Genomic DNA, 25,004 nt, shown 5'->3' with positions numbered 1-25,004 from the left:
CATCTCTTGTTCTCCTCATGTGCTAAATGGGATAGACTTTAAGCTGGCAAAAAGTTGTTAATGCCTAATATAAACAAAGTGAAATCATGCTACATAAAATCATCCCCTACAAATAGAGCCAGAACATGATTTTAGATGAAATAACTGACTGTTAATGTTTGTCATAATCAGCAGCTAATGGCTCAGGGAAAAGAGATGCAGAGAAGTCTCTGCCTACACATCCTCTGCTGTTACGTTCTTTTATTCATGACTGTCATGTGAAAAATCAAGAGCTCTGTTCTTTCAAACATTAGCTAGGTCTGTCCTGTTGATTATCTACCTTAAACTCAATTTACAACATCAGGAGTTTTCCCACAGCAATCATCACCAGCTTCAAATAACAGTGAGGGATTAACACCCTGTGTGATCAAATCTCAGACACTCCTGGTTTCATAGAAAAAGCAAGATGAATCCATTATCACCGAGAAACCCCTGAACAGAGTCAACCACTTGAGCCCTTCCATAATTCCACACCTCCATCAAATTCTGCCAGAGATGGAAGTGCACCACTCATCTTCAAAGTGGCCTTAAGTCATCAGCAGGCCTTTGAGTCTGCATTAACTCAGCCCCAAATCTCTTTCCATTGTACTGATTTGTCAAGGCCCCAGTGTCAAGCTGAACTACAGAATTCAACAATTCTTAATGCCCCACATCACCGTGATACTTTTTTTAAACAGTTGGTATCACTGAGCTTTCGGAGGAAGAGCCAAATCTCTCACCTTTATACAGAAAAATTTTCAGTTATACAGTACAAAACTAAACAGAATTTATGTCTCGGTAACGAACATAGAAAACTACTATTGTAATTTTGTGGTGACAGCGTAGAAATTTAACAATCAGACAGCCTAGAAAGGACATGTTTAGTTATAAAAGAAAGATTGTCTCAAGATAAAAATAGTGCTGACAGCTAAAAAGCTCTCTGTTGCAGCAAGATATGCAGTAATGAGTAACAAGTTCTAGACAGTTTAAGCACTTCCCCAATACTGCAAGACAACACATTTTTGTAACACTACTTTTACACGGGTTATGCTGCAGCAGCAGTACACTTCTTAGTGGTTGGCACTAGGAATTAACCATAATAGAAGAAAGGCATTTAGTGATCAACGCATGAGAATCCCTATTTGACCTGTTCTTAGGTGTGGCTGAAAAAAACTGAGGAAGGGGACCATCCGTTCCACTCAGATAATACACCTTCTTTGAAGATGAGATTCTTGGCAGGAAGTGGAACACCCATATCTGCAGAAATAGGCTGCAAAAGTGAACTTGAAGAACCAGCATCATGGAGCTGATCCAGTGTTGAAATACCTTCCTAAACACAAAAAGAAAAAACAGTGTCTTAAAAAGATGACAAACAATGAAGGATTTAACAGGTAGAATATAACAGGCTAATCTAATCTGCAAATACATTTAGTGTTTCTGAAGTGTGGTACTTTAAGCAAATAAACACCAAATCATTATGGAAGTAAAAACAGAATAAACAAAGGCAAGCATGAAATAAGCATACAGTTGCCTCAGCTGCATTTATGCCCACGTTACTTGGCTTCGAAGAAACCTTCACGGAAGCTTGAGGTTTAAAATTGAAGGAAATACCTAGCAAAATGAATGTAAAACTATAAAATCTTCAGAACAGCTATCATACTGCTATTTATCCCATACTGTGCTAAGAGGTATAGGTATATTTGTAGGCACTGACTTGACCATATTTTGAGTAGTTTTATTTCCCAGAAGCCTGGCTTTCGCAGCTTAAAAATAATTTCAGCACCTTCTTTTTTTTCTCTCTATGATAATCATCAAGAAAAGGGTATCTCAGAGATAACATCTAAGAGATTACGACAGGAGTCACTTGAGCCTGTTTGACAGATGGTTTCAAGGCATCAAAACTACTGGGAATCTCCAACATTCTCATGAGGAGGCAGTTTCAGGATCACACCATCCATAACACCACTTGGTTAAGTAACCTGCAAGTTCCTTACCTTACTGAAAGGATAGAATTTTAGAGAAAAGCACCATAAGACATAAGCAGCTAAGCAGTTTCTGTGTTACATGTGGACATGCCTTGCTAGCATACACTTCCATACAGAATTATAGCAGACTGCAGACCTGGCGTTCCTCCTTGCTTGCTACACAAGACCCCTATTCTCTATCTATGCTCTTAAAAAATCCTCCCAGAATATGCAGGTTTACATATTTATACTCATTCAATGCTAAGCTCTAGAGGATCTTTGGACAAGTGCAAAAAGTAACTGGTACGAAATACATGTTAATGTATTTTATTTTTTCCGAAGGGAACACAGTTGACTTGAGATAGAGATAAAAATCTCGAAAGATTAGCATATCCATGGTTTGCAGTGAATCTCCCTAACATATCTAAGAAGCAATCAAGTAACCAGGAGAGTAGGCTCTTCTACCACAGGAGGAGTGAAGAACAATTTTGCTGTGCAAGTCCCATAAAAAATAATGGAACTAGATGCAACCACAGAAGTTAAGTATTAAATAAGGCTAGAAAAGGGATAGAGAAGTACTCACTTTTTGCTAACAGTAGCATTTGAGGTTGATAGTGCACTTAATAGAGTTACCATTTAAAGAAAAAGCAAATAAAACAAACCACATATGTTTCCATACACCCAAGAGTGGCAAGTAGGAGGGCAAGAAGGGATAACAGACAATACAGAATGATTTACATCTGTATTAGTGCTCCTTACCTGGAATGAATGAACAAAATTAAGGACCTGAAGAGACAGCTTTCTACTGGAATGTAAGAGTTTTTGAAGGCTGTCAAAAATGAAAGAGAAGAAGCTGTGTCCAAGGTGCACAAATTTTTACTAGTAAATTACCACCATAGTAACTTGTGAGCAAGTAACTCTAGTAGTACTTAATACCATGTGACAAAGTTATCAAGCTTTCTGTGTGAAAGCTTTTAATACTGCCATCACTGAAGAGGTGCTCAACTCATCTGCTCTTGAGTCTAGTCAGCTAAATGCTATTCTCCCTACTGCTTACACAACACAAAAGTCAAACTATCTCAATTGAAAAATGCTATTTTACATAAGATACTAGTATATTGGACTTTTTCATGTCTCATTCTTATCTAGGACAGGCTGGTAACATGACTTTTAAGCAGCAGATTAGTGACACACTGTTAAAAAAGCAGGTCAACTACTATAATAAAAATCCTTGAACCATGTTTTCAAGCAGCCTTATTTTTGGTGTCCAAAACCATGCCTTAGGAAAATTTTTTTTTAAAAAAAAACAAAACCAAAAAACCACACAAACACAAAAACACCAATCCAAACAAAAGAAACAAACCCAAAAATCCCATTGCTGAAACAGTAATCTTTCATAAAGAAAAGCTACAGTAAAAAGCAGAAGATAGCTTGATCATAAGCCATGACTAAATTTAGCAAATAACATACTGATAGTAAAGAAAATTTCCACAAGAGCTAAATGTATTTTACAAAGCATTACAATAAGCTTTCCCCCCACACCTCAGAATGGTTCGGAGGAGGAAAGAAAGCCTGAGCTAGGCTAGAAAGGGGAAAGCAGCAGGAAGGCACCCAAATCTACTTTTTTCCCCCCAATCTGTTCATAGACAGTTTACTACAAAGAATTAATTTTCACTTTGCAGAAACTATAAAATCAGCCTAATCTTAACCTTACCACAACTAAGGACTACTAGATTGTACATTATAGCTCGTATCTATGAGCCAAAAAGCAACCACCTTATACACTAGAATTAGGACCTCTATGAAACTTAGCTCAGTTCTGCTCTTATAGTCATCGAGTTGTAGGTATCATTTTTTGCAGAAGCTCTGGACATAACACATACCATCTGTTAAACCTGTAGCTAATAAATTACAGCTCACCTTTCTTTTCTACATAATCCATGAGTGGCAATTTTTCTGCAGACTTTCTGATTCAACTCAGAGCTGAAGAGCGGGATGCCAAAGCATAATTCCAGGGGAACCCATTCCAGTTCTGTTGTGGGCACTACAGAAACAAAACAAAATTTTAGGAAAAGACAAAGCAAGAATATTGAGCCCAGAATCAGTTACGTCAGATCAAGATCCATGGGACAGTTCATACTTTTTAAAGACAGTTCATTTACTAAACTGCTCAAAGACTTAAGGGAAGGAAAAACAGTTAGTGCTGCACTTGTCTCAGACAACCAAACAACAATGTGTTCAGATCCCTAAAAACAAGATATGTCATTAGACTGAAAATGCTTAGAACAAGCCATTTTTTACGTTTTTACCTTCAAGGCTTTGCTTTACCGCAGAATCCAGTGGAGTTTCTTCTATTACCATCTCAAATGATTCTGTGCTCCCATTTACATCAGATCCTGACGCTAGTTCAGCCTCTGCTAAAGGTAAAGTAATTCTTACATAAACATGTAGATGAATATAAATTTAGTTATCACCTGACATGAGGAATATGACAAGCTTTGCCCAAAGATAGCTATAAAACTGGAGGAAGGGATATGGAGAAACATAGGGCCTGGCTCGTTTTAGGACTAAAGAGTCACTTGGGGATCCTCAACACACTTACGAAAGATCAAGTTCTGGCATATAAAAAAGACATAATTTCCTTTTAATATTTTGAAATTACTCTTTTTTTTTTCTTCTATTGACTGTTGTACTCCAGTGATTTTTCAGTCTGTAGTTGCTATTTCTGAGTTAGACACAAAGAAAAATTAGGAAGTAAGCCTACTGCCAAGAGATTTACACTCAAAATGGGTTCATATCTGTGTTGGATAGTATTTTGTAGAGTTCCAAGTCAAAGAATTTAATCCTTTGTTCATCTTTGCTGAAGTGCTGATATGCAAAATTAAGGGAACACAGCCAAAGAGACAGTTATCAGTAACCAACCTCTTCCGTCAGAAGCATCACTCAGCTTTCTGTTAGCATGCCGACTTGAAGGATTCAACATGGTGACATAGCCACAAAAATGCTGCAAGTCTACTTTGTTTCTCAGTATTTTTAAAGCCGTATGAATGCCCATGTTCACACGAGAGAAGTCTAGTAGAAAAACAACACATATTCCAGCTTACTTTACAAGAAGCCTTCTCCATAACCATACAGTTCACCTCTAGGCCACGCTATGTTTTTTATCTGGATTTTTTGTTCTTGTAATGCTCTGCTAGCAACCACATTGGTAGATCTGGGATAACACATAAATGATGACAGTCTTCTCACACCAAGCACTAATTGGTATTTTACAGTACAGTAAGAGCCAAGGAGAAAAAAATACAAACAGAAAATGATCGATCTCTCTGACACACAGACACACACAGACAGCAGGGTAAATTATGGTAAATTCAACACAAGATACATGTTCCACATACTGTATTCTAATTCTTCAGAATTTCAGGTATTAGAAGTTAACAAGAGGTTTCAACATTGAGTTGTTCATGCTAGAACTTAAGAGATTCTGCCTTCAAGATTTTTCACTTAGCATCAAGTCGGAAGAAAACAGACATCCCAGAGAGTGCGAATATAAAAGTAACTCATTTTGAACCTAGTAAACACTAAGTTAGAAAGCTAGCTTTACTTCTAGTTGGCCCAGATTTTTTTAAGTGGTAGCTTAAATAATTTCAGGTTTCATATCTGGAAATCCGTATTTTTTATGACAGCTCTCAGTTGGGAAGGCTATGGCCTCAGCTATGCAAAGTTTGTGTCCTACTAATCAAGGAGTATTTCAGAACATGCTAATCTCTGCCTTTCAAAATCAGTTGAGCTAGGCAGCCTTTGAACGAATAGGAGATTTTACTAGCAAAGCTCTTCCTGGGGAAAAAACCTCCATAATAGTTCCTAGTGTTACTAATCAAGATAGGTTTGTTCAGTTTTGGTCTCACCTGTCTTACAGTTAAGAGATACTGAATAGAATATATGGAAGATTTATTTATGCATTTAATAAATATGCTAGTTAATAAGCAAGTATGCACAAAGAAAGATTCAGAGGTGTTTGTGACAGTTACTTATTTACATCTGTGCTAGGAGAGAAAAGAGGCCAGAAAACACATTCTAATTTGGACAGGGAGAACAGAAAGAAGACCGTATCTCCAAGCCTAGAACAGACACATTAACCATTTAAATATTCTTTCAATTTTCTCATCTAACTTGACTCATAAGTCCAAGAAAATTACTATTAAAAGGATTATTGCAACCTTACTGCATAAGGTAATGTGCAAGAAAATTAAGTATGGTGGTGTAGAGATTACATTAACGACAGTCAGTTACCTCCCTGCTGCTCAACTTCATCGAACGGGAAAGGTATATGCATTGTTTCTCCCATTCCATGCATGCCATGTCCCTGAACATCAAGAAATTAAATTAAAACCAGAAAAATATACTCATCAGCTTAGCTTAGTCCTACTTGTGCTCCCTTTTAAAGAGTAACAGTCAAGTTGTTGAAACAAATAAGCAGATCAAGATATTTATACATTGAAGTTCTTGCTTAGCTGAAACAAGTAATTAAATAAGATACCCCATCGTTCCCCTCAAAATGCATGCAAGTAAACACAATGAAGCTAAATTTCAGTGAAGAGGAGCAATATTTCTCTCCAATTACTGGTTATAAACGGATTTCCTAATTGCTGAGCATTTCTGGAGCAAAACAGAGTTTCCACCCCTAAGTACAGTAATTTTTGAACAGCCACGGCTGTCACAAGTGGGTCTTTGAGAATATGTAATTTTATGTTTGTTACAATATGAAACATCTATTTATTTGAATGATTAACTCTGAGAGTTCAGCTGAGCCAAAGAAACAGAAGAGGAAGCTATACTACTTCTCCCAAATAGACAAACCTACTCTATTTCTGCTGTTTGTGATAAAGAGCATGTTTTGCTCATCTTTACTGTAAGAGCTAAATACCAGCCACTCTGAAAAAGTCCATTTCTTGAATAACAGTTCATACTCCCAGTTACCTTATACCACTGCTGTCCAAGTAGCTTGTGGGCTTCTCACTTTCATTCCAGCTTCCTATATCCCCACTCTCATAAATCCAAAACTCTGTTATGTCTGCCCATAATACACTAATGCATACATAACATGCATTCAGTTCAAAACTCATGCCAACCACCACCAAATCATAGCAGCACTGGCTACAAAATTTAAACATGTTTTTCAGGTCTTGGCAAAACTGTAGCTCTCCAACATTGTTAATCTCCTCTACCAAGTAACAGCTCAACTCAAAAAAAATTGTGCATGTTTTCATCATTTATACAGAGCATTCTGTACCTGAATAAGAACAGCAGAATGTGTTAAAGCATCGTTCAACATTGTGAGCACATTTGAAGTGGGAACTACTCCTGGATCATGACCCCAAGACGTTATTAGTAAGCGATCATAACCCTGGAAGAAAGAAATTAAGAGTATTTACAGTACTAATTGACTATCCAAGCACATAAAGTGAAATACTAGTTAGGCATTAGTATATTGTTACAATTAGCAAGTTACCATAGGTAACTACAACTCTACAGTGTTATTGTACTTTGTACCAAGGATCATTTATGCTCATATTCCTGGTAAAGACAGAAGTTTACCAGCCTCAAAGTTAAGGTGCTATTTTGAACAGTAGATATCTGTCACCAATTCCTGTAGAGCTATGTGGCCATCCCAGCAGCCTCCTAGCAAACAGGAGATTAAAATAATCCCACATAAATTTAAAAGCAAAGAATAAGCTAGATTAACACTTTCAGAGAACAAAGATATATCAATTTCCAAAATACCTATTCAAGGCAGAGAAACAGGAAGATAAGAACACTAACTAGGAAGTAATTTCCTAGTTTCTCAGTTTAAGATTGAATTCCCCTGCATCCCCATAAGATTTCTAGAAATGTCCTGACAGTTCGCTAAAAATGACACTGCAAAACAGTAGCAGGAGAGAAGCATTTGCATATGCATGCAGAGGAAAAAAGCTCCAAAATGTTTGTGATAGTGCAGAATGAGATCATTTAGTACAAGAAAATCTGATCTATCAGCCCACTGAGATTCAGGCAGTACTGAAGTTTTCCAAGGCTACTACACTGAATGTTTTTTACTAAAAAAAAAAAAAATGCACAATCCATACATTTACTGGCAGTTTAAGCTAATGAAAGACTAAGCTTTGAATCAAGCTCATCATCAATGGCCTTACAAAATGCCTTCTGCTCTAGAAGCCTTGATTCACTTAATCCTATCTTATCTTAAAGTAAGTCTTAGAAATAGAGGTATCTACAAAATTTTTGAAGTCAGAAAGGGAAGGGACACATGAAAGAGGTTTGAGGAATGGAAAACGCATCTACAAATCCTAGAGCCAGAGATGACTGCTGATGTAGGTACACCAAAGAAATTACACCCCTCTCTGAAGGCCTCCGTACCGTTCTAATATATTTAGCTCCTCAAGTATCTACTCAGAATGATGATATGAAAACTGTGGAGGCCTCGCTGCAATTATAAATTGCAACAATATTATTTTACATTGCGAGCAGCAAGATCCAGACACTGCTAAGCGTCTGCAGCATTTCAAATCGAAGTCAATACATAGCATGATTTTTGGTTCAGACAAATTTAGAAGTTGCCAGGGCCACTTCCACCTAGGTTTGCCTAGTACACAGAACACGCAACGGTACTCCTTTGTGGCACATTTGTCCTTATTGGCATCTCAGAGACAGAATGGGAGAAAGCAATATCTGAAGTCTTTCAGGCTTAAGTTGATCACCTCCACTGTTTTGAGGGACTCCTTGCCAAACCACTGAATGGATGCTAAAAAGTTAGGTGGATTCAAGGCTGGAAGGAATTCGGGAGAGCAACTGATCACTGTAGAGACAAGAATTCCAGTCACAACTTCTATATACACACCAAAAAAAAAAAAGTCATACACAGCTCAGGAAGTTCCAGACCAGAACACGCAGAAGGCTGGAAAGCTCTTAAGACGAAGTACTACATATTGTGCTTATTCCATCTACTTCCAACCACTGCTAGAGACAGGCTACTGGACTAGAAAGACTTTTTGTCCAACCTAGTGCAACCTTTATTAAATTATTCTGTCATTTAAACTGCAGAGAGAATTGCAGCCTAGAACAAAGTCTCCATCACAGATTTCTACAGTAGACAAACTGGAAGTGATCATCTCTGTCATCTTCTAAACCAGGTAAAATTATATGTAGAGGTGTCCTTTCTTGTATGACACTACAAGAAGCGCAACATACTAAGTCTCTATCTTTTGAGAGAGTTCTTCTACATCTTTGTAACACACTCTAGGGATGGGCTTACAAACTTAAATTCACAATGACCGCAGTACCACGTTTTACACTAAAATTGAAAGGGGTGGCATCAAATACAGTGGAGTCACATTGTGACAAGAAGAGAGACATAAGTAGCATTCCTTTTTCAGAACCTAGAATGAAAACAAATCAAGATGCTACATAAAGCTTGCTTCTAGAAAAGGTACATCATCTACAATGAATTGTACCTCTGACTTCCACTGTTAGCCCTAAATAGCATACAGCATATCTTTGAAACGTTTGCAGAAGGGAGGGAGAATAAATCCATGCATATGCTACCTGAAAAATGTCTGGAAGTTTCCGGAGACGTGTTCCTTTAGAGAGCAACAGAGAGGGTGGTCCTTGTCCAGTTATATGGTAAATATACAGTTTGAACCAAACTGAACTGACTTCTGGTATTGCAGGTCCAATATGCTGAAGAGAGATTATTCAAGAAATTAGAAAGAATTGAATATTGTAACTGTTATATGTACAGATACCATTTAAGAATTAACAGTTTTAAAGAAATATAAATCTAGTTTTGCAGCACAGGAGTTCAAATGTATTACTCTGCTACTGATGATATTCTAGGTCCTTAGTACAGTATTGCAAGACTCTTTACAGAAAGGTGATAGTAAAGGTATTTTCTATGAACATAATTTCAAGAACAAAGTATCTGTCATTGACTCTACTTGAACAGATAAACTGTTAACAAATTAGACAAATTTACTAAGCATTCACGTTTTTTCCTCACTAAACACTTCTTTTTAGACAAATTGCAACACTATTCTACATGTCAACAACTGAGTCACTTTAAAAGGGACATCTAACAAAACAAAGCTATTTATGCAAAACAAAGCTACTAAGAAGAGATTATATTACTAGATACTGGGGGGAAAACCCTCAGTATTTGTTCACCTGGGGTGTACAACTGCTAATAGGTCGAATTTCATTGGTGAGTGGTGCCATGGAAACCAGTAGAGTGTAATTTTTGTTGAGAACTCTGCTGCAGGTAGCTGGATCCAAGCCGAGCAAACTCTCACATCGTAAGAGGTCCAAGGGAAACCCTATGTTGAAAATGTAAAATTTTTAAATTACCACTTAAGAAGGAACATACAACCCAAAATACAATTTCAGATTTTTTATTCTCCCCTGCTAAGCCATGAATACAATATTTTCCACAGCTAAGTTTTAAATTATTGGGGTGAATTTTAATAAATCTGTACATCATTTTAGCAATTCCAGTCATACAGGGTTGTCTGGCACAGAACTACACCTTGCTCCTCACCTGCTAGCTGATACGAAGAAATAAGCACAGAGGCACAGAGAAGTAACCTTAAGAAAAAAATAAGAATCTACCCCCATTAGAAGAACACACTCCCTTTCATGACTTGAAAAATGTTTCTTTGACAGAACAGCTCTGAATAAACAATGACTCCTTTATACGGCTTTCAGAAGCACATGATCTGAAACCAATCTCTTCATCACATTGAGCTTGTCGTGCCATCATTATGCTTTAATCCATTGCTTCGGATGTTAAGTCCAAGCCTTGGCAACTAAATCTGTCATTCAACAGGCAAACCCAGTAATGCAGGCCCAAAGGATGATGAAAAAGTGATGTTTTGGTTCCAAAAATATTTTCTAACAAGTAGGATATGGATTGCTTTCTGAAATGGCAGCTTAATCAGAAAGCTGAGTCCATGGCAGATAAGTAAACAAACTTGGAAGGATTTCCTCACAAAATGTTCACAGTACCATTATTTGGTTGATCAGGCTGTACAGCTTGTGCCCCTAGGTCTTTATTATGCCGCAAAAACAGTATTGTGTTTCTCAAGGTAAGTGCATGATCGAAGTACCGCTGTGCTTCCCCTTCACCTGTGCTCTGAACCTAAACAAGAAACAAAATAAACGCATACAACAGGCAGGTTGTTTCCACAAGCATCAATTACACAAAAGGAAATATTAACAAATTAGCATTTTAAAGGTTTGTAATTGAGTAACAACTCTGCAGCTTATATGTAAAGGTGATATACAGCAACTATTAAATGAAAAGTAAGTCTTGGTCATGCTAGTCAAACAGTCAAAAAAAGTACACAAAGACAACACTTATAAATCAGAATTACGATTCAGTCTTTAGGTAAAAGGATTTACATGTCCAGTCATCCTGACTGGTATAAAATGATACAGCAATTAACAGCAGTCCTCTTACACAATTCTACAGTTGTCCTTCCAGAATTATCTTTAAAAGGTGGGTAAGTTAAACATTCCAGTACATAATGGTCAAATTTTCCTACAAAAGTGATGTGCAGACTTTCAGAAATATTAACACATTACTAAAAGGAAAGCTATTTCCATTGAACAAGCACTAATGCAGGTGTGTGTACACACAGACCTGGGCAAATGCAGTTCATGAACTCTGCTCACCAGACTCACCGCATTCATATACATGCATGGTGTGGCCCTGAAAGTCACTAAAGGTATAAATGCTCTGAATAAGAAACATTTTAACTCAATCACTTAGGTTCACTATGGTAAGGTGCTTGTTCTTATCATTGTATTGCTAAATAAGCAGTTTTATACAATGAAAATACTGGGGTTTCTTGGCCCCTTTAACACTGCAAGCTCCAAAAAAGCATTTGGTCAAACATATAACAGATTACCTTTTCCAGCTCCACCAAGAAGCTGTCAAGACTCTCATCTGACAGTTTCCCAACTTCAAACATAGTGACTGCATGACTTTTCAAGTTCTGGAACAACAAAGCAAAAATGTCTTAATTCTTTGAGAATGGAATGGGAAAGCAAAAGTTTTCAGCAAAAACATTTCGTAACAACATACTATACAGAAGGTTTTAAAAATAATACAGCTGTATTATATTGAAGTCAAAGTATTTTCAAGCTTTACATATTTATTCTTGGCATAATACATTGAATACTTTTGACATACTGGTGACAGATTTCCCATCATTAAAAAGGCAGTGAGAGTAGAATCAAACAGGAAGGCAATACGCTTTGTGTGTCCACTAGACAGATTCAGGCTGCTCTCGCTGGTTGTTTCAGCTATTAAAGAACAAAAAGAAAATATGTTGTGATCACATATTTTTATTTAAAAATAAAATCATCAAGTTTAAGTCAAATCTATTAAAAAAAGAAGAAAAAAGTTAGTTATTGCCATACTGAGTAGAACAGAATTCTCTTATCACTACTAAACTACTGATTGACTTAATTCAGAAGTCGGCATCTTTGTGTCAATTGATATCCATAATGCAAATCAGCCTCATCTTCAGAAAAAAAGCTATTTAGCTAAAGAATTTTAAACCAAGAAGTAGACACCACCTCCCCCACTGTATATTCCACATGAAACAAGGATCTACACAATCTGTGATACACTTATTTCTAGATCCCTCTACAGCCTTATGGCACTCTAGAAATATAAAAATAATTGAACCTAATGTATTAAAATTTACTCTTAGTGCTAACCTGGATCATCTTGACTGTTGGTATCTGTATCTGTGGCTGATGACCCAGCTTCCTGTATAGGACTTCTGTTTTCCCCACTGTCCCATGAAAGCAGCATCTTTTGAGGGTCCAAAGTACTCCTATTAATGTGAATTAAAATCCACATCTATCGGTCACTGTAGCACCAGAGAAGTATCTCTGCCTTCCAGTGCTAGTAGTCCATGCATAGGCATACCCAATACATGCCTTTCATTACTTCTAAGCTCTAAAAACCAGTCAATCTTGATGTCCCTCAGAGTCCTGCTTTAGCTTCAGCAGAAAAGTTTGAGGGTTTGAACATATCAGATTTTGAAAAAGATCTGAAAAATCAAGCCACCATCACTGAAGAAGAATCCAATGGAAAAAAATCTAATTCACTTTGTTCTCAGTCTGAATTACCATTAAAGAAAACTCGGGCATAGCAGTAATTTTAAATGGTTTAATAAATACTGAACTAAAAGTACCTGACAATTCTTAATTAATGCAACTTCGCACTCCAACTTGGAGAACCTTTTATTGACAATGTATTAACATTATTTTCCCAGGATTTGATATAGATATACACGTATGTAAGAGCGTCAGTGACACAACTGCAACGGTACCTGACAGCAAGGAAGCAAACTTTATGTACATATTCACTGACAGCAGTGCCAAGAGACTTTGTGTCTGTACTAGCACATTAACAGCTGTTCTTTCTGGTCCCAGCAGTTTAAAGCAAATGTACACTTGTCCATTTCAAAAGTGAGCAATGAGGCACTTAAAGGTCAAAAAGGCAGCACTAAGTAACAGCAACAAAAGTAGGAACTTACAGACTAAATTGCCACCCCTTATCCTCAGATTAAAGACAGGATCAAGTATTCTTGTCATCATACACACTAGAAAGCCAAGTGAGATCTGTTGTTGCAGAAGTCAAAAGAAAGCAACCAACAGCTTAGAACCAAAATTTGATTGTAAAGCTTTCTCTTCTATGAGAAAAAATAAGCCTTGTGAAAGAATGAAGACACTTACTTCAGTCTGTTTACCGAAGGAACATTCTTCCATGATGGATGAAGATTATCCAGGTTTATTACTTGCCCTTTTTTATGAGCAAAGCCTAACCGACAATACATGGACACAGCGTTCTGAAGAAATACACATATATGTAATAAGCCACTGCTATATGAAACCAGGCTGCAAGACAGTGAACTTTCCATATCAAGTTCAACAGATGCATAATACACACATACCTTTACTAAAGATAAGTCAATCTCTAGGACATTTGCAAGCTGAAAAAAAAAGAAAAAAAGAAAGAATAATTAACAATACAGTATTAACAATGCAGGGTAATTCACTGCTTGCGGGCTTCAGTATCTTTTTGTTGGTTTTCTTCATTTTTAAATCCAGCCTGCACTGTTAGCAGTAATTCTGTCTTCATCGAAACTGAAGAGAAAAGGGGATGAAGTCTCTTAATTATCCCACATGAAAGCATGCAAAAGAAATATGAGGTTATCTTCCACTGTGTAATTTCTAGGTTAATCCTGTATATCAGAAGACACAAAGAGGAAAACAAATCCTGTATATATTTAATGGGTATTTTTCAGGTGCTTATTCACCAAGTTTTAAGAATAAGACTTTATGAAAACATATTTCTCATACTAAAATACTTATGCAAAAGTTATATCCCTACTTTAAGCCAACACCCTGTATGCTTTCACTGCCAAAGAAAAAAATTTTAATTTTTTTATTTCACACTAGCAAAACAGACTCTGTTCCAGTTCTAGCTCATATAAAATAGTCTACATTAGCCACCTCTGTATAAATTCATTCCAGCTGATGGAATTGTTTCACTGAATTGAAGGTACTCCTTCAAGCCTGAAGCACTACAAAAGTTACATTCAAGATAAAACAAACTGGTTGGATCTTAAGCCCAGATAAAATCACTTGATATCAATCCACATCTCTGCCTTAAGTATTTTCAGTAGTGTGCTGTGGGCCCTTTCAAGTATTCCTATCTCCCTGACACAGGATAAGTTTTACTTACCTCTGCCACATTAGTGTGTTCATCTATTGAAACAAATATCTTGTACAGCAGTGTCTCAAAGTAATCACCTTGCACTCTGTTCATCACAAAACCTTCAAGTGGTGGCACTAAAAAGAAGAATTACTTGCAAAATTACAATTTGGTAGCTTGCTTTATTAAACTGAAACTGCATAAAAACAGAAAAATAAATTTACGCTTATTTAGTTTTCATGGCATCTGTAATTTTGACGATTTCCCATTCACAAATAAAAGCCTAAAGATAGGATACAAGGTATTCAAAATTCTCCCACTCCTTAAGAAAAGTAATGGTTGTCAGTGTGTTTTCTTATAAAAAATAAAGCCACTCTACCTCGCATCATAGCCTTGCAGTCTTCGGTTCATCCGCTACAGATAATTTCCAGTCATTCAGCCCATAAAATGACATTGTAATGTGGACAGAGATTAAATCATGGCTCTGATTGGAGTGGCACACAAAAAACCCACACACTCCAGAGCTGAGACTCCCAAAGCTATTATCTAAGCACTAAGTCTCTTGTATTTAGAGGACTTTCACTTAATTGATCCCTATTACAGCAACGACGGGTACTTCTGCATGACCAGGTTTCAAACAACTTATGTCTTTGCAGATTATACTGAATTCAGTAAACCCCCAAGACCTAGCATAGCATAATGAATTGTTCAAAGGGCAGCCATATGCTGTGCTAGTTTAAGCTCCTACATAGTCCCCAGACAACTACAATTGAGGTGACAAGACCATGAAGAATGGAACCGGTATCTATAAAAACATTGCATCTGTCTAGAAAATAGCAGTCAAACCCCATGTTTCTTTATGCTCTTCTTCCTTTTCATTTGTGAGGGTACTTGTCATTCTACGACTCTTTTAAAGATTCTCATCTTACCCAAATATGTATACAAAATAACCTAAGAATTCAAGTTGAAATAAATCCTATATACAATAAAAACAATGTTTTAATAGATTTGAAAGCATTTAGTCAGGAAAAAATTTCACAGCTGAAATGTTTTGTTTAAGCAAACTCATGCACATAGACAAGCAGCTTCCAAGACACAGAACTACAGGATAACTGAAATGAAACCAAGAAAACATAGGTATAATACCATTAAATATTTACTCACCTGCTATACAGCTGTCATCAGATATTGGTACATCAAGGTAAATAAATCCTTTGTTATACAAACCTTCATAAACAAAAGCACATAATTTTAGAAAAAAGCATTTTCCAGAGTACTAATGATACAAAGTAGACTTCCCCATCAGCCAATTCAGAATTTAAAGTAATTTTTCCTAATAACTTCTGCAGTAGAATATTACTTTGCAATGCATTGATCAATAGATCACATCTAATATTAAACAGGTGTCATCCTAAACCAGAGTTCTTTACTTGCAGTCTGATACAGTATACTTGGAGCTCTACAAGTACTTTCAGGACAGCACAGCAGAATGACCACAGATTGAAGCAGTTACATTGGATAAAGACGAGTGGGTGTCTGCCTAAATGTTAACTTAGTTTTCATTATGATCACTGTACTATCAAGAAGTGGGTTTTTTTTCATCTTGAATTAGTTTTGTCAGCTGAGGATGCTGGCTACATTCTGATTCTCCCCTAGCTCAGGCTAGAACTCACACCCTTCATAGCAAGGATACAAACTAAACACATCAATTGTGATAGTCTCACATGTCCTTCCCACACATCTTCACAGAAAGTCTTTTTTTTAAACAACTGCAAAAACAAATTTTGGGGCATTTCAGCACAAGGCATCAGCAAAGCTGCAGCAGATACAGACAGACATTGCATAGAATACGGACAATAATATGGTAGATTTTTATATTTTACTTTCCTCACATGAGATTGATTTGAGCGCTAAGCATCTCAAGTGAGTTTGGCAGAGTAAATAAGCCAGGGAGAAGTTTTTAAGGAAGTGCAAAACATTTCAGTATGGTTATCTTTAGTCTAAGGTTTGTAACAGCTCTACTCTAATAGTAAAGCATAAAGCTAAATTACACAGTATAAAATAAGCCAAATTTATTGTCAGTGGTTCCTTCTGTGTTACCCAAGATCACTCCATCTACACCATATTTATTACAGTGGGGAGGAAGCGTACCAACAACCCTCAGGTGAAGCATTATTAAACACCTGAAGTAGAACTGTCAGGATGTTTCACATACACACAAAGCTCAGCCCAGTTATAGCATGTGTATATAACTATAGCATATCTAGTAAATTACTATCCCCAATTAGATCTTAAATAAAATACCTGCATTAAACCAACAACTAACCTGAATTCATGCTAATACAACTGCTGCTCAGCACAGGCAGTTACACATACTTAGCTGTGCAAACTGATGTGTATCAACAAACCAGCTTTAATGGATCAGGATGACATTACAAGCCTTCAACATGTTAAGGGTGCTTTTCACTGTCTCTCCTTCAGACTCAGGACTCATAGCTAATACATCCTTACTCACTATACCTTGAATGTATTGATGGCATTGTAGTTTGGACCTAACAACTCTCTTTCCCCATAAAATCCCATCCTACTGGCAGTCCATTACATTAATCATCTGTACATTCTTTTTCTACCCATCAGTCAGGGTACAAAGGTACACAAGATCCTTCTAAACCTGAGCTGTAATCCTCTCCACAAGCAACACCAGGCCATGTACAGAGAAAGATCATGAAGTGTTTTCAGAATTCGAGTTTTCTGAAGCCTTGTATTGTTTCAGATCCACTCCAGAGCTTGAATTGCACCTACCCTACTTTCTTTTATCATTATTCTGTTCTGCTTCAGTAACAGGCAGTGGAATTCTGCCTCAATTTCTTAGGGAAACTACAGCGCACAGGTGCGACTGCTTGTGTTAAGCCAAGCATTTACAGACAGATTTCTCGAGGAGGAGTTTGTCAGTGAATCTGTACTCCCTTGCCTAATATGAATTGTCTATATCTAATACTTGTTATGCTGAAATGGGGAGGCACATACACTTTTCCAGTAACAGCTGCAGACCTCTGACAAACAAGACAGTCTCTTAGATTTAAGCTATTTTTATGGTGTTCAAGCAGTAGAAAATCAAAAACTCTCCTTTGAAAAGCAAGGAGTGAAGTTTTACCACCCAGGATTACCAACTCTGACATTTTTAATTTTAGTTTCTCTTGTCCTCATCTACATCCCTCTCCCCCACATTTTTACTGACAGTTTCTAATGATAGAATTTGTTGAATCAAACATTAACAGAGCAACAGCTGCTAATGGCTCGCTGTTAAACCATTTACAGGATCTAGACTGCAGTCTGTACAAGCTCTTGAATATTTTCCACCACCTCCTCTTATGCTTCAGCTGTCTACATCCCCTATTATTCCTAGTTTTCAGACACTACTCAGAATTTACTAAGCAAGATTCACAAACAGAAAAGGAATGTTCATTGAAAACTTACTATGAACTACATTGAAGTCTAATGAACCAGCAAGTTGAGGACCTGAATCAATTATCTTGTCAACAGCAGACTTCTCTGATGTAGTACAAATCTAGGTAAAAGAAATCATGTTAGTCTTTTGTAGAAATGAGTCTATGCAACTTAATACCACTCAAAAAAATCCCAAACATTTCAGCCTCAAAGCAGTCATAAGTAATATAAGAATACAGGAAGCAACCTGCGTTCTTAGTCAAAATATTTGCACTGAAGAATTCACTGCAGTTCCTGTTAAAGTCCTAACACAGTATAATCTGTTTGCTTTTAAAACTTCCAAACTGAGTGTTCAGCCACACAACTGGACATACAGCCACACAACAAAACGTTCTAGAAAGAGGTCCATTACAAGAGCAGAGTAATGTGCTTCAGGTTAACTACTCTGGGTTGATGGGATGTCAGAATATAAGTAGCTGCTGCCAAAAAAAGATTCCATCACTGCTTTAAATATGTTACAACCTAAACAAAAGACTTACAGGGAAGGAATTAAATCCAGATCAAATGACTAGTTGACCGTAACAAGAAACTGTGAGAATGTTTCATCCTCATTCTACTTCCATTAAGTCAACTCACAAGTTTTTCATGTGCAAACAATTAAAAAAAATAAGGAGACATGAGGAGCAGAAACAATGAAAATATGTATCAAATAAAGTCCACTAACATTCTGATCTAATTATACGGAAGGTGAAGATTCAGTCAAAACTGAGCTGCCAGGGTTTAAATAGGAAATTTAAGAAAACATATTTCGTTGCTTGTTCCCTACAAAGCACATTATCGTGCATGTTAGTTACCACAGACTGACTGATGCAAAACCACCCCAGCACTGTACATAACACAGCAGGTATAAGGGAGGGAGAGGGTAGAATATGTCAAAGAAAACATCACAATGGTCATTAATTCCATTCTCTACCTCCATAAAATAGTAGTTAGAAACCTGCAACATAATATTTGTTTATTCTACACAAAAGTACGCTCTTGTTTTCAGGGACTATCAGTATTAAACCAAAATTAGAGATGCAATCCATACTAAAATACCTTGATGTCATCCTCAGTGATGTAGCCAGACTGTACAACCCACCATGCTTCTATAGCAATCTCGACAGGTTTCACAGGTAACAGATCATGAGCAGTTTTCCTTCTGAAAAATTTCTGCAGTGGTACAGTCCATTTGAGATAGTAATAAAAAGCACTTCACATGTGCAGACAGCCATTTACCTTTATATAAACTGATTTTTATAAATATCCATTTTTAAGTACATTATATTCACAGACTGGACACACCTAAATACTATTACCCTTGTCATTTAGTGAAAGTTCTCCTCCTCTCTCAAATCACATGGAAATGGGAAGGGAAAAAAAAATTATTTCCATCTGATACTGTTAAGTTTTCCCATAAACCCATATTTTCATCTATATTGTAGGTGTCACTAATTAAAACCCACAGTATTCAAACATATTAGGATCAAGTCCAAATTTAAACTACTTATGACATTTTTCTGATATGAACAGGTCAGAATATCAAAGTATACAAATGGGATATTTTAAAGACATTCAGTGATCTTAAAAAAAAATATTTTAGGAACATATTTTATTTAAAAGACAAAGTACCCCACATTCTTAATAAGCATGGTGCTAAAAAAGCACCATGAATGTCAGCTGAAGAAAGAAAAATCGGAGGATGCTATTTATAGACCTAAAGAGCTTCTCTTCCATTGTATAGCCGTTACTTTTTGGTTCACTATCAGCTTCACATTTTGGTAAGCACACTTTTGGTTGAAGGAGCACTGTGAAGCTACTGCAAGAGCACCTTTGAGTTTCCTGAAGAAAGAAAGGAACTGTTGCAAACTAAAGGGCCTGCTTCCATCAACAGTCATTACAATGTTTTCCACATGTGCTGTTCACATGCAAGGATGCCTGTTCAGACTTATTACCATTGTCTTAAAGAAAAACATACATATTACAGAAATTTACACCTAGACGGATGACTGTCCCGGAATAAACGCCGATCCCAACTGCACCCACAGAAACATGGAATAATTATTCCAGAACCAGTATCGTTATTTCATGTTTATACTGGCCTGGACACATTAGTTACCAGGTGCCATAGAGTAAATATAGCTCTGAAAATATAAGATAAAAAAAAAAACCAACCCACAAACATAGCACTGAATATCTTTTTCTTTAGTATACTTTGATTTTAAGTTAAAAAGCTCTTTATTAACTTCAGGAAGCACAATCTAATTAGCAATACACTATGTCACACTCAGTTAGCCACACTATTAAACTAAATAGGCCCATGAAATTACTCTATTCTTCAATTCCTATGAAATAATACTGGGGGAAGGGAAGGGTGAAGGAAAGGTAGGGGAAACTAAAGACAAACTTACTTTTGAAGACCTACATTGGTTCATTAGATCTATATACTGGTTTCTTCCTATACCAAGAAGTCTTAGACCTGAAAAATAAGTCAGATTTTATTTCTCTTAAGACAGGTTTAAGCTGAAGATATATAAAACATTCATCAAAGAATCAGACTTACTTCTATAAAAATATTTTTAAAGTACTGTTTCTTCCCAAAATAAAAGGTTAGTCATAGGAGCTAAATTCAGTTCTAAATGAATTTGACAGAGAACCATGTGCATCTAAAACCAGAATCCATCCACAGTCATTTACTCTGCACAGATTAAAAAAAAAAAATGCCTTCCACTCAAGTCACAGGGTAGCAGGGAATAAATCCAACCCCTTTCTCTCCTACACTCACATCAATAGGTAATAACTATGCCTCAAATTAACAGGATGAAAGTTGTACCAGATTTTGGTCAACAGTTTTTCTTCCCCGTACCAAAGCCCACACCATGCACTGGATTAGAACTCCAAACTAACAATTAGAGCACAAAAGGGCCCATAAGCTTCTAAGGAACATGATTAAGATATAGTTGAGTTAAACTGAACCAAAATTTAATTCTATAATCTCTAGCCTTCAACCATTAAGGAACTATGAACAGATCCTGGAAAACAGTTCATTAGTTTTAACCCATATTCTGTCTCAGTTTTAACTCCAACTTTCTAGTTTGACACTAGTTTTTATGATAAAATGTTAATAAAGATGTTCAACTTAATTATACCACAGTCACTGACCTGCAGCTGCTGCTAAAATAACAGAATTGCTAGCAGGGGGAGTGGGGGAACAAACAAGGAAGCCTTTCTTCTCTTCACACTCCTGACTAACACTAGATTTCCAACAAGCTACGTGGCACTGAGGAAAAAAGTTTTTCCTTATCTGTTTCCCCAGTGTGAACATTACATAGAGGCAAATTAGTACAGTTAACTGACAATATCCTTTTTTTAAAGAAAAAAAAACCAAAAAACACACCACACAACTGTTTTCAAAAGCTGCAGGCTACTCCTCACCTGACTACACACTAAACCTTAAAGAGAACTTTATAAATTCATACCAAAGTGAGGAATGAAGTCTTTAGCTATAAATAACTTCTCAGTGGCAGGTTTGAATAACACCCTCCCTATGCCATCAGTTTACATTTTGCTCTATAAGACTTATCAGTAGGCTATTGCTCTTACTCTGTTCTCCTCTACTAGGTTTAACATTTTGGCATTCCTCATCTCCCCATCTCACGCCCACAACGGTCTAATAAAAAAACAGATAAAACATCTGGCACATCCAGGACTGTCACAAAATACCAGATTCTCTTCTCTCTCTCTTCTGGTACATCATCCCTCAAACCCCACTGACACTAACTTACAGGAATGTCAACGGCCTTTCAGCATCTTGCTAAAGCTTTCTGCCCAACACATGCCAAAAAACACACTAGGAAAGGACCAGCAGCTCAGCTTGCTGATGCACAACAGCCAATAAGACTTTCTACTCAGAAGTCCAAGTTAACAGGAATGCAATACAAGCAAGGGCAGAAGTTGCACGAGGTTTTGCATCATGCCGATCTGCACTCAAAACTAGCCCAATTCCACTGCTGACCATATGGACAGAACTCTGTACGGAGAGCACACACTCCTTACCATCACTATTTAAGTGCTTCTACACTTTCATTCACATGCTTATGTTCAAGCGAACAGATGCCAGCAAATCCATTTTCAGAAGCAACTTTTTTCCAGCTCACTGAAATCAGTAATGCAGCTAGGTAATACTTACAATCAGCAGCAGTGAAGTTGGGTAATGAATCATAGCTCTTTTCACTGTTCATTATATCCTTAAAAAGACAAGAAAACTTAGTTGCAACAAGAAAGCCACCATTTCAGAGAAGCAGGTACAATATTCTGCCTGTCTTTTTTTTTTTTAAGAAAAAATGAAATTAAAACAAATCTATTAAAGTCAGTTACCTCAAACTTGCAACTACTTGATTAATTGTTACACAATAAGTTAAATACATAAAAAATGAGACTTTCTTTTAATGTAAGCTTTACAAAGAAAAATGCTGACTGAAAGAATAATAAACAAAAACTTGTATCTGTCTCCACAAAAAAACAGCACACAGAATTGCTAACGGTAATAACAGAATAAGCTAACAACTAATCCATTATGTCTGCAACCACCATACACAAAATAAAAACACACTTCTGATATCCAGTGAAAATAAAAGAAGGTTGTCAGAGTGCTGACAGAAAATAGAACCATCTTTGTTTTCATAAAAAAGGACCTGTTTCAAGCTTTTGAAAAAGCTTCTAATATGGTTAAGTGTTCTTTTTGAAAAAGAACAAAAAAGAAAATAATCATTGTGCTGGTTTTCAAAAATAATGTGCTGGTTTTCAAAAATAATAATTCTCTTTGTTTTATTAATCTAACAGAATAAGGTATTTCTTTTACAGTTTGAAATGAAAAGTCACAAAACTCAAACATCAAAAGAGAAAAACTAGGCTCAGAGTAAGTCCCTCCCCAGCTCCACATGACAAAGTCCAGCTCGTGAAAGGTTAACAGAGGCAGAAAGGGAAAAAAAAACCCGCAGGTACAAGCAGTTCTCTAGAAACTTTCCTTACTGTTTCCTTACTTGTTAGAACACCCTACCCAAACTCAAACTACACGACACTGCCTCATATGCATTACAGGGTCGTTACCAACATCTCTAGAACAGAAAACAACATATTCTCGCCATAGTTTTGTACTTACCTCCATTATGCCTGTGTAATACGAAAACGGTGTTACCCTCAGACCTTTTACCATGATGTCAGACAAATGATAAGGGTACAACATGAGATGATCTCGACTGTATTTTAACAGATCCTCATAATATTTACGTTCGTCTTTCTTGACATGCTTAACTACAAGGGGAGGAAAAAAAGTTACATTGTTCTATGATGTTCAATTTTTAAAAAGTGTTACAATGAAAGGATTGAAAATAGTGTAATGGCCATTGACAGAAAACTGAAAACAAAATAAAGGAGTGGTGCAGAGCATTTAACATGCAAGGATTTCTACATACGATGCAAGTACTCTCAGAGCGTTTAAGGATGATATTAAAACAGAGCAGATGTATCTTACAGGTTACCAGGAAGTGGCCCATTGAGACAGAACTCATGCAGGCTGTAGAAAAATTATCTTTTCATTAGTGAAACTACTATCTACTTTGGGAAGACAAATGGATGCAGTCAATACAAACTAAATTGAAAGTCTGTAAACAATTCAGAGTCAATAACTCATGTGAGTCAGGGCCACTGTCTGCATCTCATCTAGTGACAGGCTTTATTTTATTAGTCAAATCCTCCCTTAACATCACTTAATTTCTTGGAAAAGGACAACATTTTAGGAATTCAGTTCCACCTGCAACTCAGTAATCTTAAAGAGTGCTTCACTAGAAAAGCTACCAAATGCACTTAAAAGGTGAGACTTATCTTGATGTTTTATCATTTAAAAGTATTTATTTTCAGGGAAGCAGGTACTTCTGAACAGGGCTAGTTCTTGCAGTTTTACAATAAAGACAAGCTTCCACACAGAAGAATCAGGTAGCAATTAGGAGTTACTTAGCTCCTTTACTCACCTAAGTTATTCCGGTATCGTAACTGATTGCGGATGCTGTAGAGTACTACCTGCCTTTCATATTCCCTCTGAGAGTTTCCAAGACCCTTGAAAACATAAAGGCCTTTTAGCTGACACACACAAACCCCCTTTTAGTTAAACTACTGCAACGTGTCTTATGAGGAAACATATGCAGGCAGTTGTCATTACTCAACGAGTCCCCCAGTGCAACAGTGATAGTATCATTAGTCTCTGTATGAGGTCAAAAGTATCTTTAGTTAAATAAGTAAGTTAAAGTAGTAGTGTAAGTAAAGTATAAGTCATTAAAGTCTACACAGGATGCAGATTTAAGCAACAATCTTTAGACTTTTATTCCTAGTACCATTCTGGTAAAAAAGGGAGCATCTAATTCTCAAATTAAAGGATTTAAACCATCTTTTAGAAGACATGAAGCATCAAGCATTTTACCAAGCATTCAGCATCTTGCAGTCTTGAAGAATTACCCAGAATTAGTGTAGCACAAACCAAGCACGGTGAATGACATGTGAAGCTTCAAATGCTACACCTAAGAAGCTTATAATGCAAAAAATAATGAGACAGCTCAAGCTGTAGCTTCACACAAGGCAGGCAATCAAGTGATCTTAAGTCACAAGGTTAAGACATAAGCACAGCACATTACTTGACTATCGTGAAAGAAGATAAAAAGAGAACTTTGGTTGATGCTTTAAACTCCCCATTTCAAAAA

At 36.7% G+C, this 25,004-nt stretch overlaps 1 protein-coding gene across 1 annotated transcript; it reads right to left on the bottom strand.

Moving 5' to 3' along the window:
• Positions 1–1,171: 1,171 nt before the first annotated feature.
• FAM91A1 (family with sequence similarity 91, member A1) lies at positions 1,172–24,366 on the bottom strand (the record flags this gene model as incomplete). The annotated part of the gene is made up of 23 exons (XM_009695981.1): positions 1,172–1,348; positions 2,742–2,811; positions 3,903–4,026; positions 4,292–4,399; positions 4,905–5,054; positions 6,276–6,348; positions 7,276–7,389; positions 9,582–9,716; positions 10,200–10,348; positions 11,037–11,169; positions 11,942–12,028; positions 12,226–12,338; positions 12,759–12,877; positions 13,785–13,897; positions 14,003–14,041; positions 14,797–14,903; positions 15,931–15,993; positions 18,244–18,334; positions 19,312–19,425; positions 20,664–20,731; positions 22,442–22,499; positions 23,414–23,565; positions 24,282–24,366. Coding segments are annotated over 23 exons (2,442 nt in total), but the record flags the coding sequence as incomplete, so codon positions are not given.
• Positions 24,367–25,004: the final 638 nt, after the last annotated feature.

This window comes from Cariama cristata, unplaced genomic scaffold (assembly GCF_000690535.1).
Source record: "Cariama cristata isolate BGI_N322 unplaced genomic scaffold, ASM69053v1 scaffold10492, whole genome shotgun sequence".
Lineage (NCBI taxonomy): Eukaryota > Metazoa > Chordata > Aves > Cariamiformes > Cariamidae > Cariama > Cariama cristata.
Note: the sequence above shows the minus strand (reverse complement) of the source record. Positions and strands in the feature narration are given on the sequence as shown.